The sequence below is a fragment of the Cavia porcellus genome, unplaced genomic scaffold (assembly GCF_034190915.1).
Source record: "Cavia porcellus strain 051 isolate PalLab524CR breed Dunkin Hartley unplaced genomic scaffold, mCavPor4.1 scaffold_19, whole genome shotgun sequence".
NCBI classification, from domain to species: Eukaryota; Metazoa; Chordata; class Mammalia; order Rodentia; family Caviidae; genus Cavia; species Cavia porcellus.
The window spans coordinates 22,678,153-22,705,944 of NW_026947502.1; the positions used below are offsets into that span (position 1 = coordinate 22,678,153).

Genomic DNA, 27,792 nt, shown 5'->3' on the forward strand with positions numbered 1-27,792 from the left:
TTGAAGGAACAGCAAGTTTGTCTGGTTAGTTTCAGCAACAGGCTAAAAAGATTACAGACACTTCTGATTTTGCTGTCTCCTGCATAACCAGGAGCAGGCTGTGCCTTCCAGCATGGGAGACTCCAGAAATTGAGCTGCTCCAAGGTTTTATAGACCACTATGCAGCTTTGTTCCTCTGCCCACATTAAAATGATAATCCTGGCACTTTTACAGCATCTGCTAATAGACATAAACAGTGTTTATTATAGTAAAACATTTGCACATGTATCTTACTTAATTTTAAAAGCAACCTTATAGCATAGCTTCTATTTATTATCCATGTTAGCATGAAGAAAACTTACCTCCAGAATGGTTTGTTTTTGTTTTTCTGGATGAAGAGTCAGAATTTGAACTCTGTACATGATAGCTCCAAGTTCAGGACCTTGCTATATGCTTGTGCTGGACCAGCTTTATTGGGAAACAACTCATTGGGCGTTGTGGGTAAATGAATCCAGGTGCATTGTCCCCATCCTTCCTGATGTATGAACCTTTTACTGGGCTAGGTAGAATATGGTATTGCCTTGCCTGCCACTCTGCCAGCTCCCCTTCAGCAGCAGGCTCTTTGTGGCTATGGCAGAAATATAGTAGAAACCAGATAAAAAGGCAAACAAGGAAATTTATCAGCTTATTGAGCTCCAAATCCTAGGATGTCTGGCTTCAGGCTCAGCTGAATCCAAGCTGTATCCAATCAATAGTATCATCTAGATTGTCTTTTTCTCTACCACGCTTGCCTTGGTGTTGGCTTTATTCTCAAGCAGGGTAATGACCCCCAGCAATTGCAAGCTATTCACTACCAGGCTAGCAACCCCTTTTCCAATAGTTTTAATAAGTCTTAGGCCTGGTACTGGCATTTTTGGATGAATCAATTAGCGTTGCAGGGCTGGTGAAGGTAAGGAGTTTAGAAATCTCTGAAGGACTAAGCATGGCTCATATGTTTATGCTGGGAAGGAGATTATGGGACCCAACTGACTTCAAAATTGGGAGCAGTAGTTCCCCAAAGACAAATTGGGGTATTGTTGAGAAAAAAAATGGAGGGATTGGATAACAGGTAGAACTAAATAGATGTCCTGTGTACTGTTCCAGCTCCCCCTAGGGGCTCAGCAACATAGCAGAATGTATACGTTTGGACAGCCACTTCTCATCTCCTCTAGAGGGACTCACTGTGAACCTTGGATCTATTCCAGTTTGCTGTAATGCCTAGCCTACACCATCAGTCCTAGAGATACCAAACGACTGAAATGTTCTCCCGGGGTTGAGCCATTAAATTTTTCATCACAGAGCTTCTGGGCTTATCTGATTTCATCCAGCTTCTTGCCGCCTCCTTTACCCAAAGCTGTATTTGGTGTAAAGGACAGATGGCCTGCTGATTGGGAAATAAGAGCTGCAGAATTCAAAGGAGGGAAGGGCAGTAGCTGTTACACATGGAGCATCTGATCGTGGCATGCTGGGCTTGGCCACATGGGCATTTCTCAGGAGGGAGACTGATCACATTTTCATCACATTCTCCAAAGGATGGATGAGCTGAAGTTGAAGGAGCCCTGGCCTAGGGGAGCACCCTAGAAAGTGTACCCAAGAAAGTATCAGTCACTCCTCAGTGTGTTCCATGTGGTTCAGCCCCCAACAGACCTTATCAACTGCTCTAGCCTCACAGTGGTGGAAAAGAGCAGCTGAGAAGTTGTCCCAAGCTAATATTTATGAATTGCTGTACACATGGATAAGAAAAGAAAGAATTTCTGCTGAGATGCTTGCCTGGGGAAGGAAGAAATCCAGTATTTTTTTCTATATGAAACTTTTGTTTTACAACACCAGGAGTCTTGTCTCCAGAACTTTGGTGGACAAGATCTTAACACTGGCGGTAGGTAAGATGGAGCTGCAAGTCCATAGGTCCGGGCTCTCAACAAGTATAGGCTATGTTCATGACTTCTCATGTGAGACACAGGGCATCTGTCCTGAAGGTTAACAAGTGCTTTCCTGCCTACCCTTTAAGGACAGACTAAAGCTAGCTTCCAAAAGCTGAAAATAGAGACCAAGTCTTAAAAAATCATGGCAGGATTGTGGTTAGATATTTGTAGCAGTACTCTTAGCTATATTGGAAATCTTAGTCCAGTGATAATAATGTTTAATATCTACACAGTTGGCAATATATATGGTGCTCTTCATGCTATTTTTCTTTTTGGTTCTCCTAATCTACCTTGTATAGCACCATCCTTATCCCTACCTAAAAGATGACGTTACTGAGTTGTAGAGAAGTTAGGATACAGAGCTGTTGATTCCTCTCCGTAGCATTTATTAAGTGCCTGCAGTATACCAGACACTGTGCTGGTTGCTTGTGATACCAAACAATTTTGTTTTTATTGCTAGGAAGTGAACACAAGACTTTGCATGCAAAGATCTACCACTTGAGCTACATTGTTAGCCTCCTAAATGATTTTCCAGGAAATAGTTCCTTTTGTCATGAAGGCAAAGCCAGGACTCCAATTCCAGACTTCTGAACCCCAATCCATGGCCCTTCTCCTATTGCTGCTACCATTATCAGAAGAAAGGACCCAAGATTAGCCCTTAAGGTCCTAGTGATCTGCAGTTGCCACTGGTTCAGTATCTGCTACACTTCATTGCTGACTTTCACAGCCATTCCAAAGGATGAGTAATTATTTTTCTTATCTTTAAGGCCCAGGAATTTGCCCAGTGTTACATAACTAATAAGTGGTCCAACCAGATAATAACAGCATTAGCAACAAACATTTGTCAAGAGCTTACTGTGTGCCAAATACCATGCTTTGAAGGTTTACAGGTTGTGTCATAAATCCATCAACCACAGCCTTTGGAGGAAGGAGCTTTCATTATTCCTTTCAGAGACATGAGCAGCTTCCCCAAGGGCGCACAGCTGGTGGTAGGAAGTTCCTGACTGGTGTTGCACCCAACCCATATTTCTATTGTATTGGATTTAGGGTGTGGCCCATTTATGTCTCTCCAATCACTGCAGAGCTGGCTTCATTGTTGGCACATGATAGCCATCCACACTTGTGTGTTCAGTAAAAGTATGTGCCCCTGGCAGGACATGGTGGTACATGCCTGTAATCCCAGCACTTGCAAGGCTGAGGCAGGAAGATTATGAGTTGGAGACCAGCCTGGGAAACTAGTGAAACTCTGTCTCAAAGTAAAATGAAAAAGTCTGGGGATATAACTAAGCGTAGAACACTTGCCTAGCATGTATGAATCCCTCAGTTCAGTTCTTAGTACTGTCCCCCATCAAAAGATTGTGTCTAAGAAACAACTTGTTGATCCTAAAGGAGGTGATAACTGTCAAAGCTTGCTCTGAGGATATCCTGGCTCGTGGAGTCTTAGAAACAGTCTTTTGCTGTTCCTTCCTTACCATGGTTCACATATATCATGCTTACCTTCTTGGCCCCCAGGATTGCCAATCTGAAGATTCAGCTGGCCAAGCTAGACAGTGAGGCCTGGCCTGGTGTGTTGGACTCGGAGAGGGACCGATTGATCCTCATTAATGAGAAGGAGGAGCTGCTGAAGGAGATGCGCTTCATCAGCCCCCGGAAGTGGACGCAGGGGGAGGTAGAGCAGCTGGAGATGGCCCGGAAACGGCTGGAGAAAGACCTTCAGGCAGCCCGGGACACCCAGAGCAAGGCTCTGACAGAAAGGTGGGTCTGGCGGCATAGGCATGGGATGGGTGTGTCCCTGGGAAGGGGAGGGAGAGGGGACATGTGGGCCTGGCGTCTGGGTCCTGGGGATTGAGCTGTACTGTTTGCATGCTAAGTGTGGACATCTCACAGCTCTCTACCAGAGCACGACAAGGGAAAGTGATTTCCCATCCCGGGCACTAGTAACCCCGTGCCTCACACAGGACCCTGTCACAGAAAGGTCTTCCTAGGTGCAGGTTTCTGATTGCCAATGAAGTAAACCTGTAATTCAGAGAGCAATCATTTTCCTACTCTGTGACATAGACTCACATTCTATTCTGTGACCTCAAGTACACAAGTTCATGCAGTAGTGCGTGAGCTTTCCGTGTCCTGTGATGTTTTCCTTCTTTTGCTGGACAATTGGCCTGCAGTATCCTTGGGTCCCACACCCATGGATTCAGCCAACTGCAGTTTGAAAATGTTTGAGGCAGAAAATTTAAAAATACAACTAAAAATAGAAATGCACAAGCCAGTATAGCAATTTAGATAATATTTACATTGTATATGAATGAATGTGTGTCCATTAAATGGAAGTACTACACCATTTATATAAGGAATTCGAGTGTCTTTGGATTTTACTGTCATGGAAGCGGGCAGGGAGTATAGTGGAGGGATTTTAGGAACCAGTCTTTCAGGATACACAGGGATAAGTATATTTCTTTTTATACATCATGCTCTTCATGACCTACTGATTTGACTGTACCACATTCTATAGATGCAGTTTGAAGACCACTAGTGTGAATGGGTTGCAGACTGGTATCCTAATAAGGGCCAAGGAGGCCAAAGACATCCTCCAAGCCCACCTGGCAAAAGCCTTGTCACAGTGGAGCCCACAGAGCTTGTTTGTCCACAATAGATGCCATCTGCCTGCTCTGGCAGATGGGAATGAGGGCGCTGGGCAACAGAGAGCCCTGTAGTGGGGTGGGGGGGTTGGTTGGGTTTTTGCTATGCTGGGGATCAAACTCAGCTTTGTGCATGCTAGACAGGCACCGCACCCCTGAGCCATATCTTCAGTCTGATTTGATTTTTAATTTTTAAATATTGACAACTAATCCGATTTTTTTTTTTTAGAAAGTACTGTGATTCAGCCCCCTTTGAGAGTTTTATGTAATCTGAAAGCCCAAGTTTATGTTTTCTGATGATATCCTGTTCCAGACTTTGACCTTGTGCATTTGCTTTAGTGTTACCGCCAATTCCCCATCCACACTACACAGGTTAACAGGGATTGCGGGAGGCCCTGTGCTCCTTGGTTTCACATTCCTTCATTTAGTCTGTCCATCAACCAGTTGCTTATTCATTTCTCTAAGAAAGGTTTTATGGCACATGTTCCATGTGCCTGACAATTTGAAAGATTCAGAAATTAAGGTATGATCCTTGCTTGCTGTTCTTCAGATCTGTTCAGTTATTTTCACTTTTTGGCAGCCTACTTTACTGAGCAAAGTCCTGTCCTTAAAATGCTTACAATTAAAGCTAGAGATTTTCTTTAATTGACACATAGTGTTTGTACATATTTATGGGATAATTCTGTATGTATGCATTGTGTAATAAGCAAGTCAGGAAAATTAATATTTTCATCATCTCAAACCATTATCATTACTGTATTGGGAACCTTCTAGCTCTTATTATTTTGAAAATGCATAAACTACTGTCTTAGTTCATTTTCTCATCACTGACACAAAGTACCCAGCACCCACAACTTAAGGGAGAAAAGGTTTATTTAACTCACAGTTTGTAGAGGTTTCAGTCTGTAACCCGCTGGCTCCAAGGCAGGGTGGTGTGGCAGGGAACAGTTCATGCAGGACAGAAGGTAGAAAAGCAAAAAGGGATGCTCACAGCTCTTTCTAGCTCTTATATTTTATCCAGGCTACTTAGGGTGGGAACACTCATGCCCTTAATCCCAGCATCACACACTCTAGATCCAGCCACCTCTGAAAAGGCCCCGCCAATGACCGCATAAGCTTGAAGGGACATCTGAACACAAGCCATGGCAGCTACAGTTATGCTACTGAGATATAGAACTCGAAAACTGATTCTTTCTCTGTATATTTTGAGACCTGTTGTCCAACCTACCTACCCACCCACCACCCCATATAGCACTTTCCAGCCCATACCACCGTTCTACTCCCAGCTACGAGATCTGTGTCACCATAGGAAGACATGAGTTCCTTCAGGCCTGTCCCTCTTATCCCAGGTTCCAGGATTTCATTCTTTTTATGGTTGAATGCTGTTTGATTGTGTATATAACCACATTTGCTTTATCCACACATCCGTAATGGGCATTGTGACTGGCTTAGTATCTTGGCTTCTGTAGGTAGCGCTGCAGAAAACATGGAAATGCAGGTGTCTCTTTGGTGAAATGATTTCTATTCTTTGGAGAGACACACATACATGTGGGGTGGAAGTGCTGGATCATATCATATAGTAGTTCTATTACTAAGTTTTTTAAGAACTTCTATACTCTCTTCCGTAGCAGCTGTACTAATTTACATCCCCACCACTGGTGTACAGAAGTTTGCCTTTCTGTACATCCTCACCACTATACATTATTTTTATATTTTTGATGATAGCTATTCTAAGCAATAAAACGATATCTCATGTGGTTACATGGCTTTGAGTTACTCTGATGATTATGGACATCAAACATTTTTTCATAGACTTGTTGACTTTTTGTTGTTGAGACAAAGCCTCATTATATGTTGAGGCTGGCCTTAAACTCACCGTGTAGGCCAGGCTGTCCTCACCCTCCTCCTACCTCAGCCTCCTAAGAGCCACGATGGTCAATGTGCATCACCATGGCCTGCTCATCTGTGTATCACTTTTGGGGGAAATGTCTATTCAGATCATTTGCCCATGAAGTCAGATTGGTTTTATTTGTTGAGATGTTTGAGCTCTTTATATATATTCAAGTATTAATCCTTATTGGATGGATGGCTTGCAAATATTTTCTCCCATCCAGAATGTTGTCTGTTCACTGCAGGGCTTATTTCTTTGCTCTTTACAAGCTTCTTGGTTTGATCTAATCCCATTTATATGGTTTTGCTTTTGTTATGTGGGCTTTTGGAGTCTTATCTAAAAAAAGTATTGTCTATATCAGTACCTAGAAGTATTTTTCTCTGTATATTTTCTTTTAAAGCTAGCTTGGGTGTGTTTGGGGCTGGGATGAGCAAAGGAATTCTTTTTTCCAGCAATATCAAAAAAGGAAACCCAGTCTGTAAAGCAAGAAAACTTGCTTGTGTCACAGTGGAAGCACCGTGGGACTGCTAGATGCCTACGGATAGTTTCCCTGCATCACCCTTTTGAGCTGTTGGGCACACAGATTGCAGCAGCCCCCCAGCCCCTGAGTAAGCTCCATCTGCACATGCCGTGTTGCCAGGTAGATTAAGTTGATCAGCCTCTGCCTGGCCTCTCATGGCTTCATGTCATCCCTTGCCTGGTCACTGGTGGGAATCCCCCCCCCCCCCCCGAGCGTGTGATTAGAGCTGCTAGAAAGGGTGCCCCAAGTGGATCCACTGCCTTCTCGCCATGTTCCACTGGCAGTGATGGCTGATTAGCCCTGACCTATCGCCATGTAAGTAGGAAAGGAGGAAAGGAGCAAAGCTTAGGTAACCAGTGTTTTCCAGCCCTTGGAAGCACTTCCTTAGGAGTTTCTGTTGGCACCCTTATTCTTTGTCCTGGTTTTCATGGGACTGTATTTGGAGGACAAGGCCTACTTCTATATGCCCTCATGCTGTCAGTGTTAGGTGGGGGAGAGTACATTGGTAGGTGGCCCAGGCATCTCCTATGGGCCTCTGGGTGCATGTTCTCGTGTCCATGCCAGTCTTGCTCCCAGACATTATATCTGCCCCTGGGAAGTTTTGTTTTTTCTTTTGTCAGTACCAGGGATCAAACTCACGACTGCCTGCTTGCAAGGCAGGCACTTATGCCGTGAGCTAACTCCCCAGCCTCTCCTGGAAAGTTTTTAATTGTTCATATTCTCACACCAGCAGCCTTACACCTAGATCAGTGAAAAGAGACCCCTTCCTACCTGCCAACCTTGAGCCAGTCTTTGACTAATGTGGCTTCAGTTGCTTCTAGGGGAAAAAATAGGATCATTCCATTGAATACTATACAGTATGAAGGCAGGAAGCTGTAACAGATGTGAACTGAGGCTCTTCCCTGTTATAAAATATTTCATTTCCTGAAACTAAGACTAGTGCTTCTTTCAGGGATCCCTAAGATACATGACAGGTAAAAGCTACCACTGTGCCCCATGTAAACATTCCAGTAACCCTGACAGTGATCCCATGTTAAAGATGAGGAAACTGAGGCTTGTCTGACATTACTGAGTGGAAGCCCTGAGACTAGAAGCCCCAGGCTTGCTGGTTCCAGAGCCCAGCTATAGGCTCCTGCCTCTCAGAAGGCTTTCTGTTAACTGCCTTCAGCCTCACACCTCAAAGGTCTCATGGCTCCTTTGAGTAGTGAGTTAGCACAACCAGATTCTCTACTCCTTTGCTGCTGCCAAGGATGCAATGTGGGATTCCTGGAGGGCAGACTCCTTGGGGAAATGCAGTATTAGGAAGCTGAGGGCACAAGATATAGAGCTACATTAGCTCTAAGAGAAGCCCAAAGAAGGCACCCTGAGGCATGGCGGTCGGTGCCTATGTATCTACAGTTGCTCACTTGTTTCTGGCTCTGTATCCATTCCTCTGCTTCTGGCGTCCTGTTTCCTTTCTTGTGGAACCTCACTTTCACACACTGTTAGGAACATCACTTTCACACAGTGACCTCTCCTTTTCAAGGAGCCTTTGAGGACAGACAAACACTTTCAGGAAAAGCTGACCAGAGGACCTAAGGGCACAGTCACGGACCCATCAGAATTACAGGCTTCTTAACAGGCTTCTTGATACCTCCTGCTTCTCCTGCCCTCCCACAGGCCTTTCCCATCACCCATCAAAGCTAGGATGCAGTCATGCAGGATGCTGATTAGGCTTGGGCTCCCTGGCCTCACCCCAGGACCCGCTCCTCAGCCCTGAGATGCAGCCCAGGCTCTTACGTTTTTAACCAAGACCCCAAGTGCTGAGCCACAGCTTGTGGGGATTCCAGTTCTGGCTCCTGGGTCTTCTGCTTGCTTTCATGCTTGATGCGCTCTGGCTTCGTGCTAGACCACTGCCCCCAGGAGGAGGTTGTGGCACCTGTGCTGCAGCTTGCGGCTTCCCCACTGTGCTCAGGACATCGAGGCAGCCTCACTCCCAGTTCCCTCAGCAGCCTGTCCAGGCTCCAAGGGGCCCTGTGATTGCTCCTGGTCCATGCTCTGTGGCTTTTTCTGGTGGAAAGTGTGTGCCCCACTTCTTGATGCCGGCCTTCACACGCTTGCTAGGTTTTGCTCCTAGACAGGGACATGAGATTCCACAGCTTGGCTCGTTCCATTGAAAGTTCTAGAATGTGCATTATGGGCTCCGTCTGCCAATCTGCTGCACACCCTGCCAGCCCCAGGCAGGACTCTGGAAAGATGACATCAGGGGTTGTGTTGACTGCCTGCTACTCCAGTTGTCAATCATTTCACAGGCTCACTTGTCTAGTAACAAGTTCCCCATTTCTCAGTTGTGTCTAGTGCCACCTCTGGGTGTTGTCACAAGGCATGTGTGGGAGGTCTCCTGGTAGGATGGTGTAGTTTGCTTTCCTGTGCAGATGAGGCCTTTCTCTCAGTCTGCAGGTTGGGTCAGCTGTGCTCTGGGTTCTGTCCCCAGTCGAGGAAACACAGATCAGTCGGTGCCTCTCCAGCAGGATGGCAAAGATGAGGGGTTGCCCGTGGGGACACATGTCTATGGGATGCTTAATATCCACATCATTCAGCCTGGTGAATAAGCTCTGCTTAGTTGGTATGGTGGGGAGGGGGTCTTTTCCTAAAGAACACATGTCCATCTATTGTATCAACTTAAAATTCTCTCTTAGTAGGACATCCATATGGTCCCCAAACCTCTGGGGATTCACACAATCAAAAGTTTATTTCTTGCTCATATGGTTTTTAATTGGACATTCATAGTAACCAGCAGTCTTTTGTGTGGTAGTTCAGAAATACAGGCTCTTTCTATCTGTCCTGCCTCCCACCCTAAAGTCGTAAGAGTCGGTGAGAAATACACTGTGTTGCCCACTTCTGTAAACCACTGCACCGTGATACACATGGCTTCTGCTCAAATCTCATTGGCTAGAGCTCAGTCATGTGCCCTACCCAGCAGCAAGGGAATCTGGGAAAATGGTCCCGCTGTTGAGCTCAAGGGCTTAGGATGGCACAAACAGGAGTGCGCACCAGTGGTCTCAGCCACTAAGAAGCTACCTCAAATTCCAACTAGGTGTCCTCTCTTAATGTTCTTTCCCATCAGTCTACACTTCCCCCATAGACTTTGTTCCACACGGCACTAATTAGGTCTCTGAATATTTCTTAAGCTTCTTAAGTTATACTCTTCCTGGTAGAATATATGTAGTCCTCAAGAGCAGAGCCTTACCCAAATGCCAAGGGATGCATCACTCACTAAATAGTAGTTGAAGAAAGAAAGGGGGCGGGAGAAGAGAAAGGGGGACAAAAGAAGGAAAGAAATAATTGTTGGAGAAAGAGGAAAGGAAAGAAGAAATGAGAGAAAGAGAAAGAGGGACTGTTGGGTGAAACCCAGATTCTACCATTAATTCTATAGCTTTAAGTAAATAATTTAATTCTAAGAGCCTCAATTTTCTTATGTGCAAAATGGTAAAAATTATTTTAACCATCATTGTGTGACTAAAGGTCATGTCTTAAAGTCCCTTGCACAGTGCCTATGGTGATTAATAAAGTAATTACCATGGTGGATCATCATGTAAATAGAGGCTAGATTTCTTCCCAACACCATAGTAAAATTCTTCCTGAAGGCTGTTGTGTATGTGTCTTTGTTCTGTGTCCCTCTGTCAGAGCAGAGGCTTGTGCCTCCTTTTGGGGGAATGGGACACGAGGAGAAGGGCTGAATCCTTTTTCACTGTGCTTTTCTCTCCCTTCAGGTTAAAGTTAAACAGTAAGAGGAACCAGCTGGTGAGGGAACTGGAGGAAGCAACTCGGCAAGTAGCAACTCTGCACTCCCAGCTGAAAAGGTGAGCGGTGTGTATGTGTGTGGGGGGTCCCCCTGGGGAAGCAGGTATTCTCAGCCCAGAGCTGCTCACAACTTGGTCTCCGTGGATTGAGTAGGGGTGTTTAGAAATTTAGAAGATGGTTTTCTTAGCAGACTTCAGCCTGGCTTGGTGTGGCCAGACACAGGGTCTATCACTGTACAGGCTGCCCACACTGAGAAGGCCCCCGTCAGGTGCCCTGAATGCCCACAGATACATTTCTTACACTTACTGGCCCACTTTTACAACGCAAAGTAGGATTTAGACCTGGGTCGTGGTGGGCAACAGCATATCGATAGAATTCAGTGCCAGCATTTTGTTCTCATCTAATTTTTTCCTGTTGGTTTCCTTTTGTGTGTAGCAAGTAACATTGATTTTCAAATAACGCAAGTTTCCTTTTCAGATAAGTGTATTTGGGGCCAGCAATTTAGCTTAGTGGCGTAAACACCTACCTGGCAAGTGCAAGGTTGTGAGTGTTCAACCCTTAGTACCTCCAAAAATAAAAAAAAACAAACAAAATAAGTGTATTTGAGGTGAAAAGACTGAGTTGACTTCAAGAAAGATACTGGGAAATATTTTAGGCTTCATTAAAATATGAGAAAATGTCATTAAAGTGCAACATGACCAGTGGAGATTTGGGAAAGAGTTAGAAAAAGTGGATCTTTAAGACAGGAGCCTAGGCTTTAAATACCAGCTGTGCCACTGTCTGGTGACATTGCCTTCTCAGCATGTCTGGGAAAATTGGGTGCACGGCTGACCTGGCTGCTGTAAAGTCAGCCCAAAGGGATCAATCATGTTTTCTCAGCACCCATGGTGCTTTCCCGGGCTCAGAGACAGTCCCAGGTGACTCATTCACCATGTGTCCTCACTGTCCTTTCCCTCCCTCTCCCCAGCCTGTCCAGCAGCATGCAGTCCCTGTCCTCAGGCAGCAGCCCTGGGTCCCTCACCTCCAGCCGGGGCTCCCTGGCTGCCTCCAGCCTGGATTCTTCAGCCTCAGCCAGCTTCACAGATCTCTACTATGACCCCTTTGAGCAGCTGGACTCAGAGCTGCAGAGCAAGGTGGAGCTCCTGTTCCTGGAGGGACCCACGGGCTTCCGGCCCTCTGGCTGCATTACCACCATCCATGAGAACGAGGTGGCCAAGACCCAGAAGGCCGAAGTGGGTAGCCGCCTGCAGGCCCTGTGCTCCCGGTCTGGCACCCCAAAGTCCATGACCTCCCTGTCTCCACGGTCCTCTCTCTCCTCCCCATCCCCACCGTGTTCCCCTCTCATCACCGACCCCCTCCTGGCTGGAGATGCCTTTCTGACCCCCCTGGAGTTTGAAGACCCAGAGCTGAGTGCCACTCTTTGTGAGCTGAGCCTTGGTGGCAGTACCCAGGACAGATACCAGCTGGAGGAACCAGGGACAGAGAGCAAGCCACTGGGCCAAGGTAGGAGGCGCCTATCCAGAGGGTGGGAAACAAGGAGGAAAAGGTGCTTTGCACATGGAGCGCCTTCCCCCCAACATGGTAATTATGGTGATGCTTACCAAGTGCTTTCTGTGTGCCAGGTCTTTACATGGTAGATTGTTTATTCATTCAGTAGACATCTGTTAGCCCAGTATGCTCTGGGTTCTGTGCAAAGGGTTTTCCTGGTAGATTTATTTATTCAGCAGGTATTCAGCACTAAAACTAAATGCCAGATCCTGTACTAATGGGTGTACATGGATTCCACTCACCCATGTGTTTAACGGATATGCCATCTGCCACCCACTGGGTTAGTCACTCAGGATGCAGTTTTGAAGACAGACCCAGTCCCTGTTTTCAAGAAGTTTAAGTTCACATGGAGGCTCAAATAAACACAGTAAGACAGAAGCATTGTGAAGTAAACAGTTCAGGGCATATGATAGGACCTTTCAGCTTACAGAGGGACCATCAGTTCAGGATTGGTTACAAAGGAAGGTGGCAGTGGAGTAAAATGAATGATGAGGGGAAGCCAGCCTTGAAAAAAGTAGGAGAGAAGGGGGATCAAAGAGGGGGTGGGGAAGGTGTTTCTCAGAAGTGTGGGGTCACCAGGAGTGCGGGAGAATTAGGCAGAGTCCTGACCAAGTAAGACCTGGAGAGATTTTAGAAGTTCAGATTTTACCCTGATTGCAGCAGGGACTCATTCCACGTAGGATCAGAAAGAACATTCTGATATCGAAGTTGGAATCTTCAAAATAAGTGATGATCACAATTCAATTCCTTGGAGTAGAGGAAAACTCTTTAGCAACAACTACACAATAAATCATAATAGCTACCATTTATCGGTAGCTACCATTTAACATTCTTTGACCTAGGTCACCCAGACAGAAATAAGGAAGCAGAGATTGGAACCCAGGTCTTCCCGATCTCAGAACCCCATACAGTGCTTGTCATGCCGTCTCCCTACTTACATCCCAGAGCTGAGGCAGCTCAGTGCACTGATTCATGGTGGCTTTCCAGTGCCACCAAGTCCGTCCAGCTCTGGACAGAGCAGGGTGCTCAGTAAGCCTCTGTGGAGCTTCTCAGTGAGGCAGAGAGAAATTAAAGACTGCAGTGGGGCAGCAGAATGAGACCTGGCAGGGGGATCACCTGGCTGGAACCCACTCTATTGCGTATGCCCAGACCTGCCTGCAAAGGGCTCAGGCTCTGTGTTCTTTATGAGACCCATGAGGAGGAGCTGACCCCATCTCAGCCATGGGCAGGGCTGTTACTGTTGTGTCCAAAAGTCTCCCTGTGTGTGCAAGAGCCAGTAGAAGCCAGGGTGGAAATGGGGGTAGGGGCTCTGGTTAATCAAAAGCTCTGTGTGTCAGCACTTCCATTAGAACAGGAGCAGAGATATCCCTAGGGTTCCTTCATGAGGAGGGGAGTCTTGCTGAGTGCTCACAAACAAAAATAAAAACAAGCCTCCTACTACAGCAGGTGGCAAACTTCAGCAGATTGTTCCCCGAGGGGGGGGAGTGCAGGCAGAATCTCTAACAGGTTTCACAAGTGTCTCTGATGGGAGCATTGAGCCACAGCAGGACCCTGGGACTCCAGTCAGTCCAGAGGGGTGACTCCCTCCACTAGTCCTACCTGACAGTGACCTTGAGGCTCGTGGGCCAGCGGTAGCACATGGGCTAGGCACACTTCCTTCCTGCCGTCTCCAGAAGCCTGGTCCACAGCAAGCTGTGCAAGGCAGAGCTCCGATGCTAAGCAGGTTATGCGATTAGTGCCGCTGTTCAGTCAGCAGACAAATTAATCTCCTTAAGTGGTTTAGCAGAGGGTGGAGATGCCACTTGCCCGTCCCCAGCACTTGCCATCTCCCAAGCGCTCTGTGTCGTTCATCCCTGTCCTCAGCCTCCATTTTCCAGCCTCTGTGCACCTGGTATGGCCAGCCCCGTTCTTCCACCAGACCCTGGTACCTGGTACTCAGCAGCGCCCAGATATATGCTGTGAACTTGAAGACCCATATCTGGCCATCCCCACCCCGCAGAGGGCAGGAACTGTCTATTGATCTGTGTAGCTCTGAACCTGGTCCAGATATGGACCCTGCACACCACAGGTGCTCCTTACCCCAACAAAGGCAGGATGAGCAGAGTCCTCCATTACAAGCCCCAGGCCAGAGGACTGCAAGGATTTCTGGTAAAGACAGGGAAGTGGAGCTGCAGGATTAAGAGTAGAAAGGTTGGGCCCAGTGAGATAGCAGGTGCTAAATCCCTCCCTTGCCTCTTTGAGGTTTTAGCTGTTTGTTTTGTCCCAGGTTGTAAGGAAGGATCTAGAGCCATTACCACTGTGTCAGAAACAGAAATAGCCATACCACTCAACAGTGGTATGAGTTTGGCAAGGTACTTTCCCTGTCCTGTTGTTCACATTGTCACCTATTGTGTCTTATGGAGTCTCCAGACATGTCCAACTAGCCTATCAAGGAATTAGTATTTCCTCCATTTTGCAATGAGGAATCTGATGCTTAAGAGGTTAAATCAATAAACCAGGGTCATAAAGTGTTAAGCAATGGAGCCATGTTTGAGCTCAGGCATTTGACCCCAGAGCCCAGGATATTAAACATAAAATCATGTGTGACGTCATCTTCTGCCCCGAGGCAAACCCAGATGTTTGCTTTAGAATTCAGAACTAGTTGGGGTTTGATAGAACCATCTTACAGTGGAAGGTGGGTTAAGGCTGTGCTGTAAAGATGCTGTCCTAGTTCCTGAACCTCCCTTTCTGGCTTTCTTTTTCCCTGTCCTCCTCCAGCTGTGAATACGGTTCAAGCATGCGGCCTGCAAGTGGCCTGTGTCTCGGCTGCAGTGTCCGATGAGTCCGTGGCTGGGGACAGTGGTGTATACGAGGCTTCTGTGCAGAGGTGGGCCCATGAATGATGGTCCCTGTGTCTGTGAAGGCCATGGGTTCTACATCTGCCAGCCCAAAACCATGAGATGGCTTGGGCTTTGGACACCCCCCCCCCCAATGTCCCCCCTAGGAGGGAATTTCTTAAGTGACCTCACCTTTCCTGCCAGCCTTGGCAGGGGGTGTGCAGGGGGCTGGGCAAAACACAAAGATGTGTGTGGATGGTGCTGCTCCTCCTAGGAGTGGAGACGGCTCAGATTTGGGGAGAGCTGATTCTAGAGTGGTGGTTGCTAAGGGTGTGTGATAGGAGTAAGAACCAGAGAAATGGAAGCACCTTCTAGAGAGGAGCCCACGCACAGGGAAGAGGCCCTGGAGAGACGGCAGGCAGAATCAGTCTCCTGGAGGACCCAGCCACAGTTTCGCAGACATGTCTCTGTTCCCATTCACCACAGAGAACCTGACTCTTCTCTCCTGCTGCCTTTCAGACTGGGTGTTCCCGAAGCAGCTGCGTTTGACAGTGACGAATCAGAAGTTGTGGGTGCCCCTCGGGTTCAGGTTACTCTGAAGTAAGTGTTGGGAGGTGAAGCCTGTGGCAGGGTCTGCCTGGGCTTCTCCTTTATCCACTGCACTTAAGTGACCTTCACTGTTATGGCTAGGCAGCCAGGGTGCAGAACCAGGTCCACCTACTGACCATAGCGGGCTCCCCATGAAAGGGGCACCAATTTTTTCTCCAGCTCCCAGCTCCCCACTCTAGGATGGAGCACATGGGGTTTTGAAAGCCCTGGCAACTTGCACCTGTACATTGAGCTGGACATCAGTAGAGCCACATCCAGGACAGACCTGCTGTCTGCGCAGGAGTTTGTTCACTGTCACCCAAGTTTTTAGCTTCCCATCCCCACCGAGGTTCCAACCATCTGGACCCAGGGTGACCTCTGGCAGCTGCAGCCCAGATTCAGCTGATACACATGTTATTTCTCTTGCTGGGAAATGACGTCAGTGATTTTTTTTAATAGAAATTAATTTGCAGCAGTTCAATATTAGGACTGGCAGCTCCGGATCTGCGCCCTTGCATGAGTAGCTCACCACAGTTCCCAACACAGCCACATCCTGTGAATATTAAGAAAGAAAGAAAGAGGGAAATGGGTTCCTAACAGGTGTTCCATATGCCCCTTTTCCTTCAGGTATGATGAGAAGAATAAGCAGTTTGCAATATTAATCATTCAGCTGAGTAACCTTTCAGCTCTGTTACTGCAACAAGACCAGAAAGTGTGAGTATGGAACTGGGCGCCCATGAATTTCCTTCTCCCTTCTGTGGTCCTCCCTGGTGATGCTCTGCTGCTCTGTCCCCCTCCAACTCCAGATACTGATGTGGGTACTTAGTGCATGTGACCAAGATGCTAAAGATCTGTCCTGTTCATGTGCATGCAGGCACAGCAGGAGGCTCATCCAGCCATAGGGAGAAGTCCCATAGACATTTTCCATTCCTTCCCTCACATGTCCTGGACACCTCCATGCCAGCTCTGGGAGTGGGATACCAAGCAAATCCCTCATAAACCCTGCCCTACTGAAGCAGTGGTCACAGTACATACTGTCTTTATGAAGCTCAGACATTCCACGCAGAAAGGGATGGGTCTCCCACTTTAAAGGTTAGGTGCCCGTCAGTACATCCCTTGCAAGGATGTTACTGGATGTTACCTGAACAGAAACACTTGCACTACAGGCTATTGCTCTCCCCATTGCAGAGGACATATATGTTAGATCGTGCTCATCTCCCTATTTGCTGGCTCCTACCCAGCCCTTCGCCAGAAGACTTTGTCCATAAGGCCTAGAGCAGTGATGGTGAATGGTCAATGATACAGTTGCATGCATGCCGTGAGTTCACTACCGGTGGCCTGGAGGGTAGCAATAAGAACTCCAGCCAGCCAGTCTCCGAGTGGGACATGAGGAAAAAAGGAGAGAACTAGAAAGACAGACAGTAGGAGGCAGACAACATTGGACTCTTGGCTTGTTTCCAGCCCTTGCCCATATGAACAATGCCAGGACAAATAATCTTTTCTGTACCTTGTCAGTACTTATGCTGGCATATCTATGGGATAAGCCCAAGAGTGCCATCTGGGTCCAAGAATGAATGCATCTGTAGCTTTGTTAGGACTATCAGATACTTCTCTGCATGGGGTCTGATACTCTGCTTTGGGTGTCTGAGGAGTTCTATTTCCCTGACAGCATCTGTGCGCAGGACATCTCAGGCTCTACATGCTTTGAGATTCTGAAAAATCTGGGTACCCAGAGATAGGAAGAGCAGTCTGAGGCCCTTCCTGCGTGCTTCACAAATACCTGTGTGATATCTTAACAGATTCTGCAAATTCTTCTGCTGCTGTTTTTGGGCGATTTCAGCAGCTGCTGAACCCCACACATTGGCTACCCCTAGCTGAGCTGAGCCCCCACACATTGGCCTACCCCTGCGGTTCTGTCCCCTTGTAGGAACATCCGTGTGGCTGTCCTCCCCTGTTCTGAAAGCACCACCTGCCTGTTTCGGACCCGGCCCCTGGACGCCTCTGACAGCCTAGTGTTCAACGAAGCCTTCTGGGTGTCCATGTCCTACCCGGCCCTTCGCCAGAAGACTTTGCGAGTCGACGTGTGCACCACTGACCAGGGCCACACAGAGGAGTGCCTGGTGAGTGCTGTGACCGTCATTCTGTCCATTTTCCTGTCCTTCATTCCTTCTGGGAGTTGGTCCACCCTGAGCCTTTAGAAGGTTTGAGGGCAAAGCTAGCCATGGTGGTACACATTTGTAATCCCATTTTCTTGGGAAGCTGAGGCAGAACTGATCACAAGTTCAAGGCCAGCCCTGGCAATTTAGCAAGGCCTCATTTCAAAATCAAGTAAAAGAGGGCCAGGTATGTAGCCCAGCAATAGAGCCTAATAAGCATGAGGTCCTGAATTAGATTCCCACCCCACAGAAGAAAAGAAGATGTGAAAGTGATATAGGTTGGAGTTAGAGACCAGACAAAAGACCCAGACCCACATTCCATTCCCACCCTTACCACTTTCTCAGTAGCTGGCCGTCCTGCAGCAAGTTATTTAACATCTCTGCTCATCATCCTTCTCATCTGTGATACATGAATAGTGCCTCCAGCAGGGTCATTAAAAGGACTAAATGAGACAGTTTGTGCAAAGTATCTAAGAGTAAGTTCACACAGTAAGTTCTCATTGAATTGGGCCATTGCTGGTCCCTTTCCATACCAGAGGTCCTGTTCTTATGACCTCCTCCTCTTCCTCTAATTCCTCCTCTTTCCCCTCCTCCTCCTCCTCCTTCTCTTCCTGCTCCTGCTCACTGCACTGGCAGGAATAGAAGTAGAGATGAAGGTGGGTATGCGTGTGTCCTCAGACAGGCATGCCCTTTGACATAGGCTGATGGACGATGTCTTATCATGTGGAAAAGAGGGGAGTTTACTCAGGCTTGTGACGTACAAATGAGCTGAGAGAAGGACAGGCCTCTGTTAACCCTGATGCTACTTAAAACATTCAAGTGTTTTAATAAGGAATTGGCATGGGTACAAAGAGAAGCTCTGCTCGCTCACGTCTCTACTGGACGTCTCCTGAGTGCCTACTCCAGGCGCCTACTCCAGGTCACGCAGTGGGGATCCCATGGGAGAACCACTTCAAGAAGCCAGCTTTGATGGCTAACGCAGAAACGTGGTGTGGTGAGGGCCCTGCTGGAAGGGAGTGCTGCAGTGATAGAATAATGTGAAGCCCGTGCAGAAGGGAGACCTGGATGCTCACCAAGCCTTCCCCATGTCAGCAGGCTAGCAGAATGGCCATGGTGATCGCTGCATCCTCTGCAGGCTGGTCTCCTTTCTCATGGGGTGAACCACAGGCATTGACTACTTTGAGGAGCTTCTGAGCTTTCTGGCCTTGCCTGGGCCCGGTGGAACTAGAAAATTCTTCTCTCTCCCACAGAATTATAGCGTCACACTCTCAGAATGTGACTTCCCTTCCCACCCTGTCACTGTGCCTTTATTTTGCAGTCTCATCTCCTTGATCTGTAAACCCAGATCATACTGCCTACCTTGCAGGCCATTGTTCTCAAGGGTTACCTGAACCACAAACAATGCAACTCTCTCTGTAATGCATGTGTACCCAGGGTACCCGGAGCTCTGGTTAACATGCGGATCTGGATTCCAAACAGCCCTCCCAGGGTATCCCAGTGCTGCCCATCTCTGGATCACCCCTCATGCCATGAGGATGCAGAGATTGGCAGATGCACAGTGCTGACTGGACCTCAGTTCCTTTCTCTTTCCTGCCCAGCTGGATCTGCAACAGCACCACTGCCTCTTACGGGATTATTATTGACAGTAAAACCTTAATGAATGTCAGAAGGCTGTAATTTATGCAGCAGGCCCCGAGCTAAGTCCCTGACATGCATGCTCTCTGTTGACCCTCGTTCCAGTTTGGTAAACTAGGTTGTTTTATACCAGCTGGGAAGCTGATGCATAGAGCGGTGAGAGACAGTCCCTAAAGCTGGAAAGCTGCAGAAGTTGTAATTGATCCCAGTCAGGTCAGTGTCTGAAGCCCCTGCATACCAACTCCTCTGTGCTGTCCATGTTTGTACAGGGCTCCCTGGAGGCCACAGGTGGGGATGGTGACTAAAAGGGTCTGGCCATGGTGAATGCTGAACGAAAGAGCAAGAAGGTTTTCCTCGGCCCTGGGCATTCCTAAATGAGAAGAGACTCAATCCTATTTTCCTCCCCTAAGTGGGTGCCTTTTATTCTTCCTCCTTAATTGAAGTCTGGCCATCAGTGGTTGCCATGGCAGCAGCCAAAGCACTCATCTGCCTGTGGCTTGTCTCTGTCCCTGACCAATGGGAAGCCTCCTTTCCCGCACGTAGCGGGGACACGGAGTGTCAGGCTGTTATATTTTGGTAGCTATAGGAGGGAAGGAAGTGAGACGAGAGGGAAAGGGCTTGTCTGCTCCCACACGGAGTCTCCCTACATTGCTGGCTCTGTGGAATCCCCAGTCTATTTCAAGCCATTTAATCAACCAGGCACCAGCAACAGTGCCCATGGTCACACTGTCTGTGAGTCTTCTATTGGCCCAGGAGCTTCGTGGGCAGCATCTCATTTAACCCTCAGCACAAGATGACTGCATTGTATAAACGAGGGAAGCAGGTCCTGGAAGGCTTGGTGACCCTCCCAGGTCATCCAGCAAGCAGATGGGCAAGTCTGGATTTCAGCTTAGAATCAGTATCCTTATGTTATAGCTTTGCACTGTGCTCCCTTGGAAGGTTAACATGAGGGACGTCATTTCCCCAGACCCAGATTATATGCTGAGTGGAATGTATGAGCTGCCTTCCACAAGATCATAAGCCACAGGCCACAGTTCTACCATGTATTCCGAATACTACTCAGCCACTAGGATGTGTGTGACACAGCTCAGGTTCTGTCGTGACAGCCCACTTACCAAGCCCCACAGCTAGCCACTCTGACAACTCCCTTGTTCGTTGTCACTCTGCTCTACTCATTTGGCAAAACGCCATCCCTGTCAAAGGAGCCCTCCACCTCCTCCCGCTCCCCACCTGTGCAACACACAGAGCTGTATACAGCGGGTGTCAGTCTTTGAAAACTACCATTGCTGTCATCCTGCAAACTGAGAACAGTGCCCAGCTATCATCAGACTGCAGCTCTCTGGCTCGTGGTCTCCTCTCCCGCTTAGCACAGTGCCTGATTCACCCTGCTCGTCTCCCAGTGAGACAGTGCAGGAGACTGAATAGAGCTCTTGCTGTTCCCACTGCACGCAGGGTGCTTCCGAAGCTCCGGCTGGTGCTGCAGTCTCTGAGGACAGACCTTCCATACTCCGGTCCGCAGGCAGCCTCTCCCTCCTCTCCCAGCTCCAGGACTTCACTGTTCTCCTGCTTTCTCTGCTGGGTCCAGCCTCCTGGTATACCAGTCCTGTCTGATTTCTCCCATGCTGCAAACAAAATAACCTTTTTTTCACCCTGTGTCCACTTCCAACTATGACGCTGTTTCTTCCTTTTTTGTGTGTGGTAAAAGTTGGAAGAGGTGTCCACTTCCTGTAATCAGTCCACTCGGGCTTTGCCCTCTTCACTCTACTGAAAACATGCCAGTCTGCATCCTTGACCTGCTTTTTTACTAAACCCGGCAACCAGCTCTTCCCTCCCATCTTTCCTGACCTGCACTTGGACCTCTCTTCATCCTACCTTCTTGACAGCCCTTGCCCTTGGCTTCCCCGAAACCTCTCTCTCCTAATCTTCCCACATTTCTGGCTTTTCTGTGGGTCTCGAGTGATGATTCTGCCTCGCTTCCCTGGCTTCTCTGTGTCAGAGTGCCCCGCACTCAGTCTGCGCGCCCTCTCCTTCCCTAGTCACTTGTTTGGTGATCTTACCCTGCTTCCCAGCTTCGACACGATCCCTGGTGCATGCCTTAATCCGGGCCTTCTACTCCTTGACTTTAAATTCCCACTCCTATGCCGCGTCTTGCATTACACATCTCAATAGCACCTCAAATCTGGGTGGTCCCAGAGTGCCCTTGATCGGTTGTCCTGTGTCTTCTCTGTCTCAGTTGATGGCAGCCCCAATCGTCTGTCTTCTTTGTGTTCCTTGAATACCCAGCATGTTCTGTTCTCTCTTGTACATTTTTACTGTGTCCTCTGGCTGGAATTCCTTTCCTCCTGATGTCCACAGGCAGGACTTGCTCTCTCTCCTCATTCAGAGATCCCCCAAACGTCCTCTCTTAGAAGCCTTCCTTCTAATCTCCTATTCCCCTCTCCACCTTCAAGTTCCTTCCTCTCACCTTTCCTTGTGTTACTTTTTTCTCGGTAGCAATTTTTATCACCTAATATTTAGCTGTATCTCACAGAGTTTAGGGTATGTGTTACCTTCCCATTTTATCAAGATGCAGTTTGTTCTTGCTGGCAGTGCTAGCTTAACTGGCAACTTTTTTCCTTAGTGATGCATAAAATAGTAGTTACATTATAACTGATAACATCTGAATTTATTGAAATACAATACAAAGTTTGCTTACTGATTTGTTTATATAATTCTCCCAGACTTGAAAGTCAGCTCATGCGCGCAGGGCTTTTCATGTACACTTGAAATCCCGCTGTACCCTCAGCCCCCAAAACAGTGCCTGGCCCTTAAAGGCTACTTGGCAACTTTGGATGTGTTCAGTAGATGAATGACTGAATGTACACAAGTGCCCTTAATCTAGTTTACAGAAGTAAATCATATGTGAAGCGTTCAGGGAATATTTGTTGAATGAATGGATGATTAATATGAGTGTGCTTTACATATTTTTATATTTACTTTGGTGCCTAAAATATGTCAGATGTTTAATACCTGAACTGACTGTAATTTTCCCTTTAACCTTACCCTTAGGAGCTATTTCCGCTACTTTCCAGATGAAGAAGCCAATTCCACACAAGTGTCAGTATTGTGTTGGCTTCCTCTCCTGACTCAACCCCATCTCCCAAAAGTTACTTTTAGCTACTCAGAGAGCATAATGCATGCTATATTCTCATGCAGATTTAATATCCCTATCCAAATTACTTAGGACTAGAAATGCTTAGATTTTGGATTTTGAAATATTTGTATCTGCTACATATCTTGAAGGCAGAACCCAAGTCTAAACAGGAAATTCATTTATGTTTCACAGACCCTTATAAACGTAGCCTGAAGGTAATTTTATAGAATATTTTAAAAGTAGTTTTACACCTTAAAAATGGTGTGGAATTTAGCGCTTAGGGCATCATGTTGATGCTCAAAGCTTGGATTACAGATTTTTGGATTAGAAATGCTTAGCATGTAGAAGAAACTAGAAGAAAGAATTGCAGGTAAATCGAAGAGCACCTTCCTGCCGGGCACAGCAGTGCACACCTGTAATCCCACTCCTTGAGAAGCTTGAGGCTAGCCTGGTCAGCTCAGCGAAACCCTATCTCAGGTTTTTTAAAAAAAGCTAGGGGTAGAGCTCAAAAGTTAAACCACTTGTCTAGCACCTGCAAGGCCCTGGGTACTGCAAAAAATAATAATAACAATAAATAAATAAAAAGTATTTTATTCATCGTAGTTGCCATCCTGAGTCATTGCCTGGCTTTTGGTGCTCTACACCTCCCTGGCACAGTCACTGTGTGTGGTAATGAAGAAAACCATTCTGGGGGTTGAGGGGTGAGTGAGTTAAATCCCTGTCTGACCCAGGCTCTTGACAAAAAGGGACTGGTTAAAAAATTAAACCTCTGAGGAATAATTAAAGTTAGTTTGTAGGTTTTTCAACTAAGGGTGTTCAGGGAAAAGATATTAAATTAGTTGAATTAATTCCTTTCTCCGTGAGGTTTTACTTAGTAGGCTAATTTGTTGGAGCTCATTTTCATGTATATGAGTCAAAGAAAAACTAAGAAAGATTTGCTAAGGAGAAATCCAGCTCCCCCCGCCATCTACCTTCTATAAGGAGCATTTCAATTGTTTCTTCTTTACTTTCTGATGTCTCCTGTTTCACAAATGATTCTGTAAGCATCATTTACTCCTTCCTGCACCGCAAACACGGTGCAATAACATTATCTTCTGTCTTGTCTCCATTTCTTTTTTTTGTTTTTTTTTTTTTTTTTTGTCTTTTTCCTTTTTATCGGTAGCGGGGATCAAACTCACGACTGCCTGCTTGCAAGGCAGGCGCTTATGCCGCTGAGCTAAACCCCCAGCCCCTTGTCTCCATTTCTTGTCCCAAAAATAGCATGCTGCATGTTCTGTCCTGCTCCAGGACAATATGTCCTGGTTTATTCAACAACTCCCTGTTAGTGGACCTTTAAGGTCTTTAAAATCTTGCTATAGCAGAGGAACCAAAAGGAAGATTCTTGTTTGCGGTTCACTGTGTACTTACTCAGGAGTATCTGTGGGATAGATGTTTACATGGAGCGTTGTTGAGTCTGAGAGTAAAAACCATCCATGTTTCATCCAGATAGTTGCCAAATTCCTTCCGGAAGGTTTCTGCTATTTTATATTCCCACTAGCAAGGTGAGGGATTAGCTATTGCCTCAATGCCTTACTAACAATTTGTTTAGTCAACTTTTTAGATGTTTGTAGATTGGGTATGGGAGGAATGATTGATAGGTTTTCAGTGCACTTCTCCTTACTTGGTCAATACTGATTTGCTTGGATAATGATAGACTATATGGGATCCATCCCAGAACTTACTGCTGAGTGTGATTAGCATGGGAAAGGTACTCAGTGCTAAATAAATCAAATAACCCCACTAAGAAATGAGCAAAGAAATAGACATTTCTCCAAAAATGATATACAAATGGGCAACATTTACCTGCAAAGGTGTTCAACATCACTAATCATCCAAGAAATACAGGTTATAACCATTGAGATACTATCTCATACCCACAAGCATGATGGCTATCAAAAACACACAGAAAATAAGTATTAGCATAGAAACTGAAACTCTAGTACATTGTTTGTGGTTATGGATTAAAAACTGGTGGTCAACTTAATATCAACTAAAATAAATCAGCATGGTGCTAAGCGTAGATGTTCCACCTGAAGAAAGTTGCCAGCATAAATAGAGACATGGAGAAGGAGAAGCTAGGTATTGTGGGTGTCTCTAAGTGTTGCTGTTTTGAGCCATTGATTCTCCTGCAAGAGCTCATCATGACTAGCTTCCCCAGTGTGAGTTCAACCATTGTCATCAGAGGAGCTCCGGACCTTGTTGGTGAGAGTGGCTGTGGTTCACTTTAGGAGAGCTCTGGTCTTTACATCGAGCATTGCTTCCTGGCTCCGGAGGGGAAGGCGTGTGCCATTTAATCTCCAGGAGAAATTTGTCATGCTGGCTTTCTGGCATGTACTTATTGTTGGAGGAGCTTGGGTCCACCGTGTCGCTGAGGATGGCTGTGGTGCTTTTCAGGACAGCCCTGGTTTTTACTATGAGTGTGACTCCTTGGCTTCAGTGTAGAACTCTCAACCTACCAGCACAGCTCCTTCACCCTGCTGGCATAGACTTCCTAGCTTCCACCCCTAACCTTTGGGCCTTCCCAACACAGATCCATAAAACAGACTGGTGTGAGTCTTTCTCGTGGGCTCTAGACCTCCAGTTGGACTTGTGGGAGGCATTTGTCATGGACTCTAGGTCTTCGTCTGTACTCATGCAGGACATTGCTGTGATATCCAGGCCCTTGGATGAATATTCTCAGTCATTAGTGTTGTGGACAGATCTCCTGTACTTTCTGTATTTAACTCTGGTTGACCATCATGAAATAGTATTATAAATTCTGTGTCCTAGGGGCTGGGGGTTTAGCTCAGCGGCATAAGCACCTGCCTTGCAAGCGGGCGGTCGTGAGTTCGATCCCCGGTACTGATAAAAAAAATGAAAAAAGACCAAAAAAAAAAAAAAATTCTGTGTCCTAATTCTTACAACCCCTACACTACAACAGTGGTGTTATAAAATAATGCAAAAAACACTATGGAAAACAGTATTGAAGTGCCTCAAAAAATTAAAATCAGAATGGCTGTGTAATAGTGCCTGTAATGCCTGTAATTCTCAGCATTTGAGAGGCTGAAGCAGGAGGATCACTACAAGTTCAAGACCAGCCGAGGCCACAAACTAAGTTTAAGGCAAGCCTTGATTCTCATAGCAAGACCGTGTGTCAATCAATCAATCAATCAATAGATAAATAAAATAACCATGTGAGCCAGCAATCTGGATGTATATTCAGATATTTCTGGATGTATATTCATGCAGGGTGTCTCAGGAATATTTTCACACTCATGTTTATAGCAGCACTGTTCATAATAATTAAGAGGTAGAAGTAACTCGAATGTCCATAAAATGGAGAAACAGAGTAGTATATACAGACAATGGAACATGATTCCACAGGAAGTATCTGAAATGGTAAAGTTCATAGAAACAGAGGAGTGAGATTACTAGGGGTCAGGGGAAATAGGGGAGTTGCTTAACGAATACAAAATTCAGATTTGCAAGATTGTTAAGTTCCAGAGATCTGTTTCACAACTATGTGAATATGCTTAATACTGTGGAATTGTACATGTCAAATTAAGGATGATACATTTATGTTATGTGGGGTTTTTAAATTACCATTTTTTTTAAAAAGATAAAACACAGGATAGATGCTTAATAAAGATTTGGCAAATAAGGGCTTCAGATGTAGTTTAGCGGTAGACAGGGACTTGGAATGCATAAGGCCTAAAGTTAAATCCTCAGCACCAAAAAGCGGGGGCAGCTCGGCACACATCTGTAGCCCTCCTACTCAGACGGCTGAGGCAGGAGGATCACTTATGCCTAGGAGTTCAAGTCTAGCCTATTCAGCACGCAAGACCCTTAGTCTCAAAACGACAAAGAAAAGGTTTTGCAAATGAGTAAGCCAATAAATGAATGTATTACTGGAAATAACACTGAGCCCTTTTTTCTTCCTGGGAAGCCTCTATCTCACCTGCCAGGGTGTTTTCCACACTCTCTCTTGGAGCCAAATGCTTCGGACCTTGACTCATGCTTGGCTTTTCTTCCTCCCCAACAGGGCGGCGCCCAGATCAGTCTGGCCGAGGTCTGCCAGTCTGGGGAAAGGTCAACTCGCTGGTACAACCTCCTGAGCTACAAATACTTGAAGAAACAGAGCAGGGAGCTCAAGGCAGCAGGAGCCACGGCCTCCTCTCCAGGGCCTGAGAGCGCGGTGAGCTGGGCTCGGGTCTGCAACAACCATGCACATGCGCAGAGCTGGGTAGGGAGCCTAAAAGCCCTTCCTGGAACCAGACAGCTGGGCAGGCGGCTGCTGAGGTGCAAAGAAGAGGGGAGGAACAGAGGGGTGGAGGGGTGATGGACAGGGGGGAGGGTCCTGGGGAGGGAGCTTTAGGAAGATCCAGGTGGCTCAATAGCTGCCGCTTGAGCTTTCCGCACCTGTATTTTGCTTTCCTGCTGTCATGTGCCTGATGAAAACCTCAACTCACAGTTAATAAAAAAGAGAAGTGCAAAGCCTCCTTGAGTCAGAGATAGGATGTTTGCCTATCACTGCAGGGCCCTGGGTTCCATCCTCTGAACTGCCAGAAATATAGGAAAACCATGAACCAGAGAAGGTGAAAGGACAAAACTGGGAGGTAGCAAATTCATCTTTGTTGAAACACTGCTGTGAAGTTCATCCTGGAAAGCATGCAAGAGGGAGCAGGGAGTCAAGGAAAGGACACCAACCAGATGCCTAGTTGGAATACAAGTGTCAGGCTTGTCACCTCTCTGAGCCTCTGTTTTGTGTCTGATTTAAGCCTCACAAGACTGTTCTAAGGCTTTGAAGAAATACCTGTAAGTAACAATTAGTGTTGTCAGGTGTGGTGGTGCACACCTGTAACCTCGGCACGCAGGTGGCTGAGCCACAAGGACCCCAGTTCAAGGCCACCCTGGGCTATGTGTGTGAAACCCTGTCTCAAAGAAACCAAAACCTAGGCTGGGCATGGTGGTGCAAGCCTGTAATCCTAGCATTGGGAGGCTGAGGCAAGAGGATCGATGTGAATTTGAGGCCACCTGGGCTACAGGGTGAGTTCAAGACCAGCCTGTACTGCATAGATCCTGTCTCAAAACAAACAAACCAAAACCTAAAAAGGATACAAACAAACAA

General features: G+C 46.8%; 1 protein-coding gene across 1 annotated transcript in view; it reads left to right on the forward strand.

Moving 5' to 3' along the window:
* Wwc1 (WW and C2 domain containing 1) overlaps positions 1-27,792 on the forward strand; it is a 156,726-nt gene that overhangs the window by 107,138 nt on the left and 21,796 nt on the right. Inside the window, exons 9-16 of the mRNA XM_003473184.4 lie at positions 3,453-3,695; positions 10,740-10,829; positions 11,738-12,273; positions 15,076-15,184; positions 15,654-15,734; positions 16,350-16,436; positions 17,650-17,842; positions 26,707-26,859. Of these exons, the coding sequence (XP_003473232.2) occupies positions 3,453-3,695; positions 10,740-10,829; positions 11,738-12,273; positions 15,076-15,184; positions 15,654-15,734; positions 16,350-16,436; positions 17,650-17,842; positions 26,707-26,859 (1,492 nt within the window). The remainder of the gene's footprint in view (positions 1-3,452; positions 3,696-10,739; positions 10,830-11,737; positions 12,274-15,075; positions 15,185-15,653; positions 15,735-16,349; positions 16,437-17,649; positions 17,843-26,706; positions 26,860-27,792) is intronic.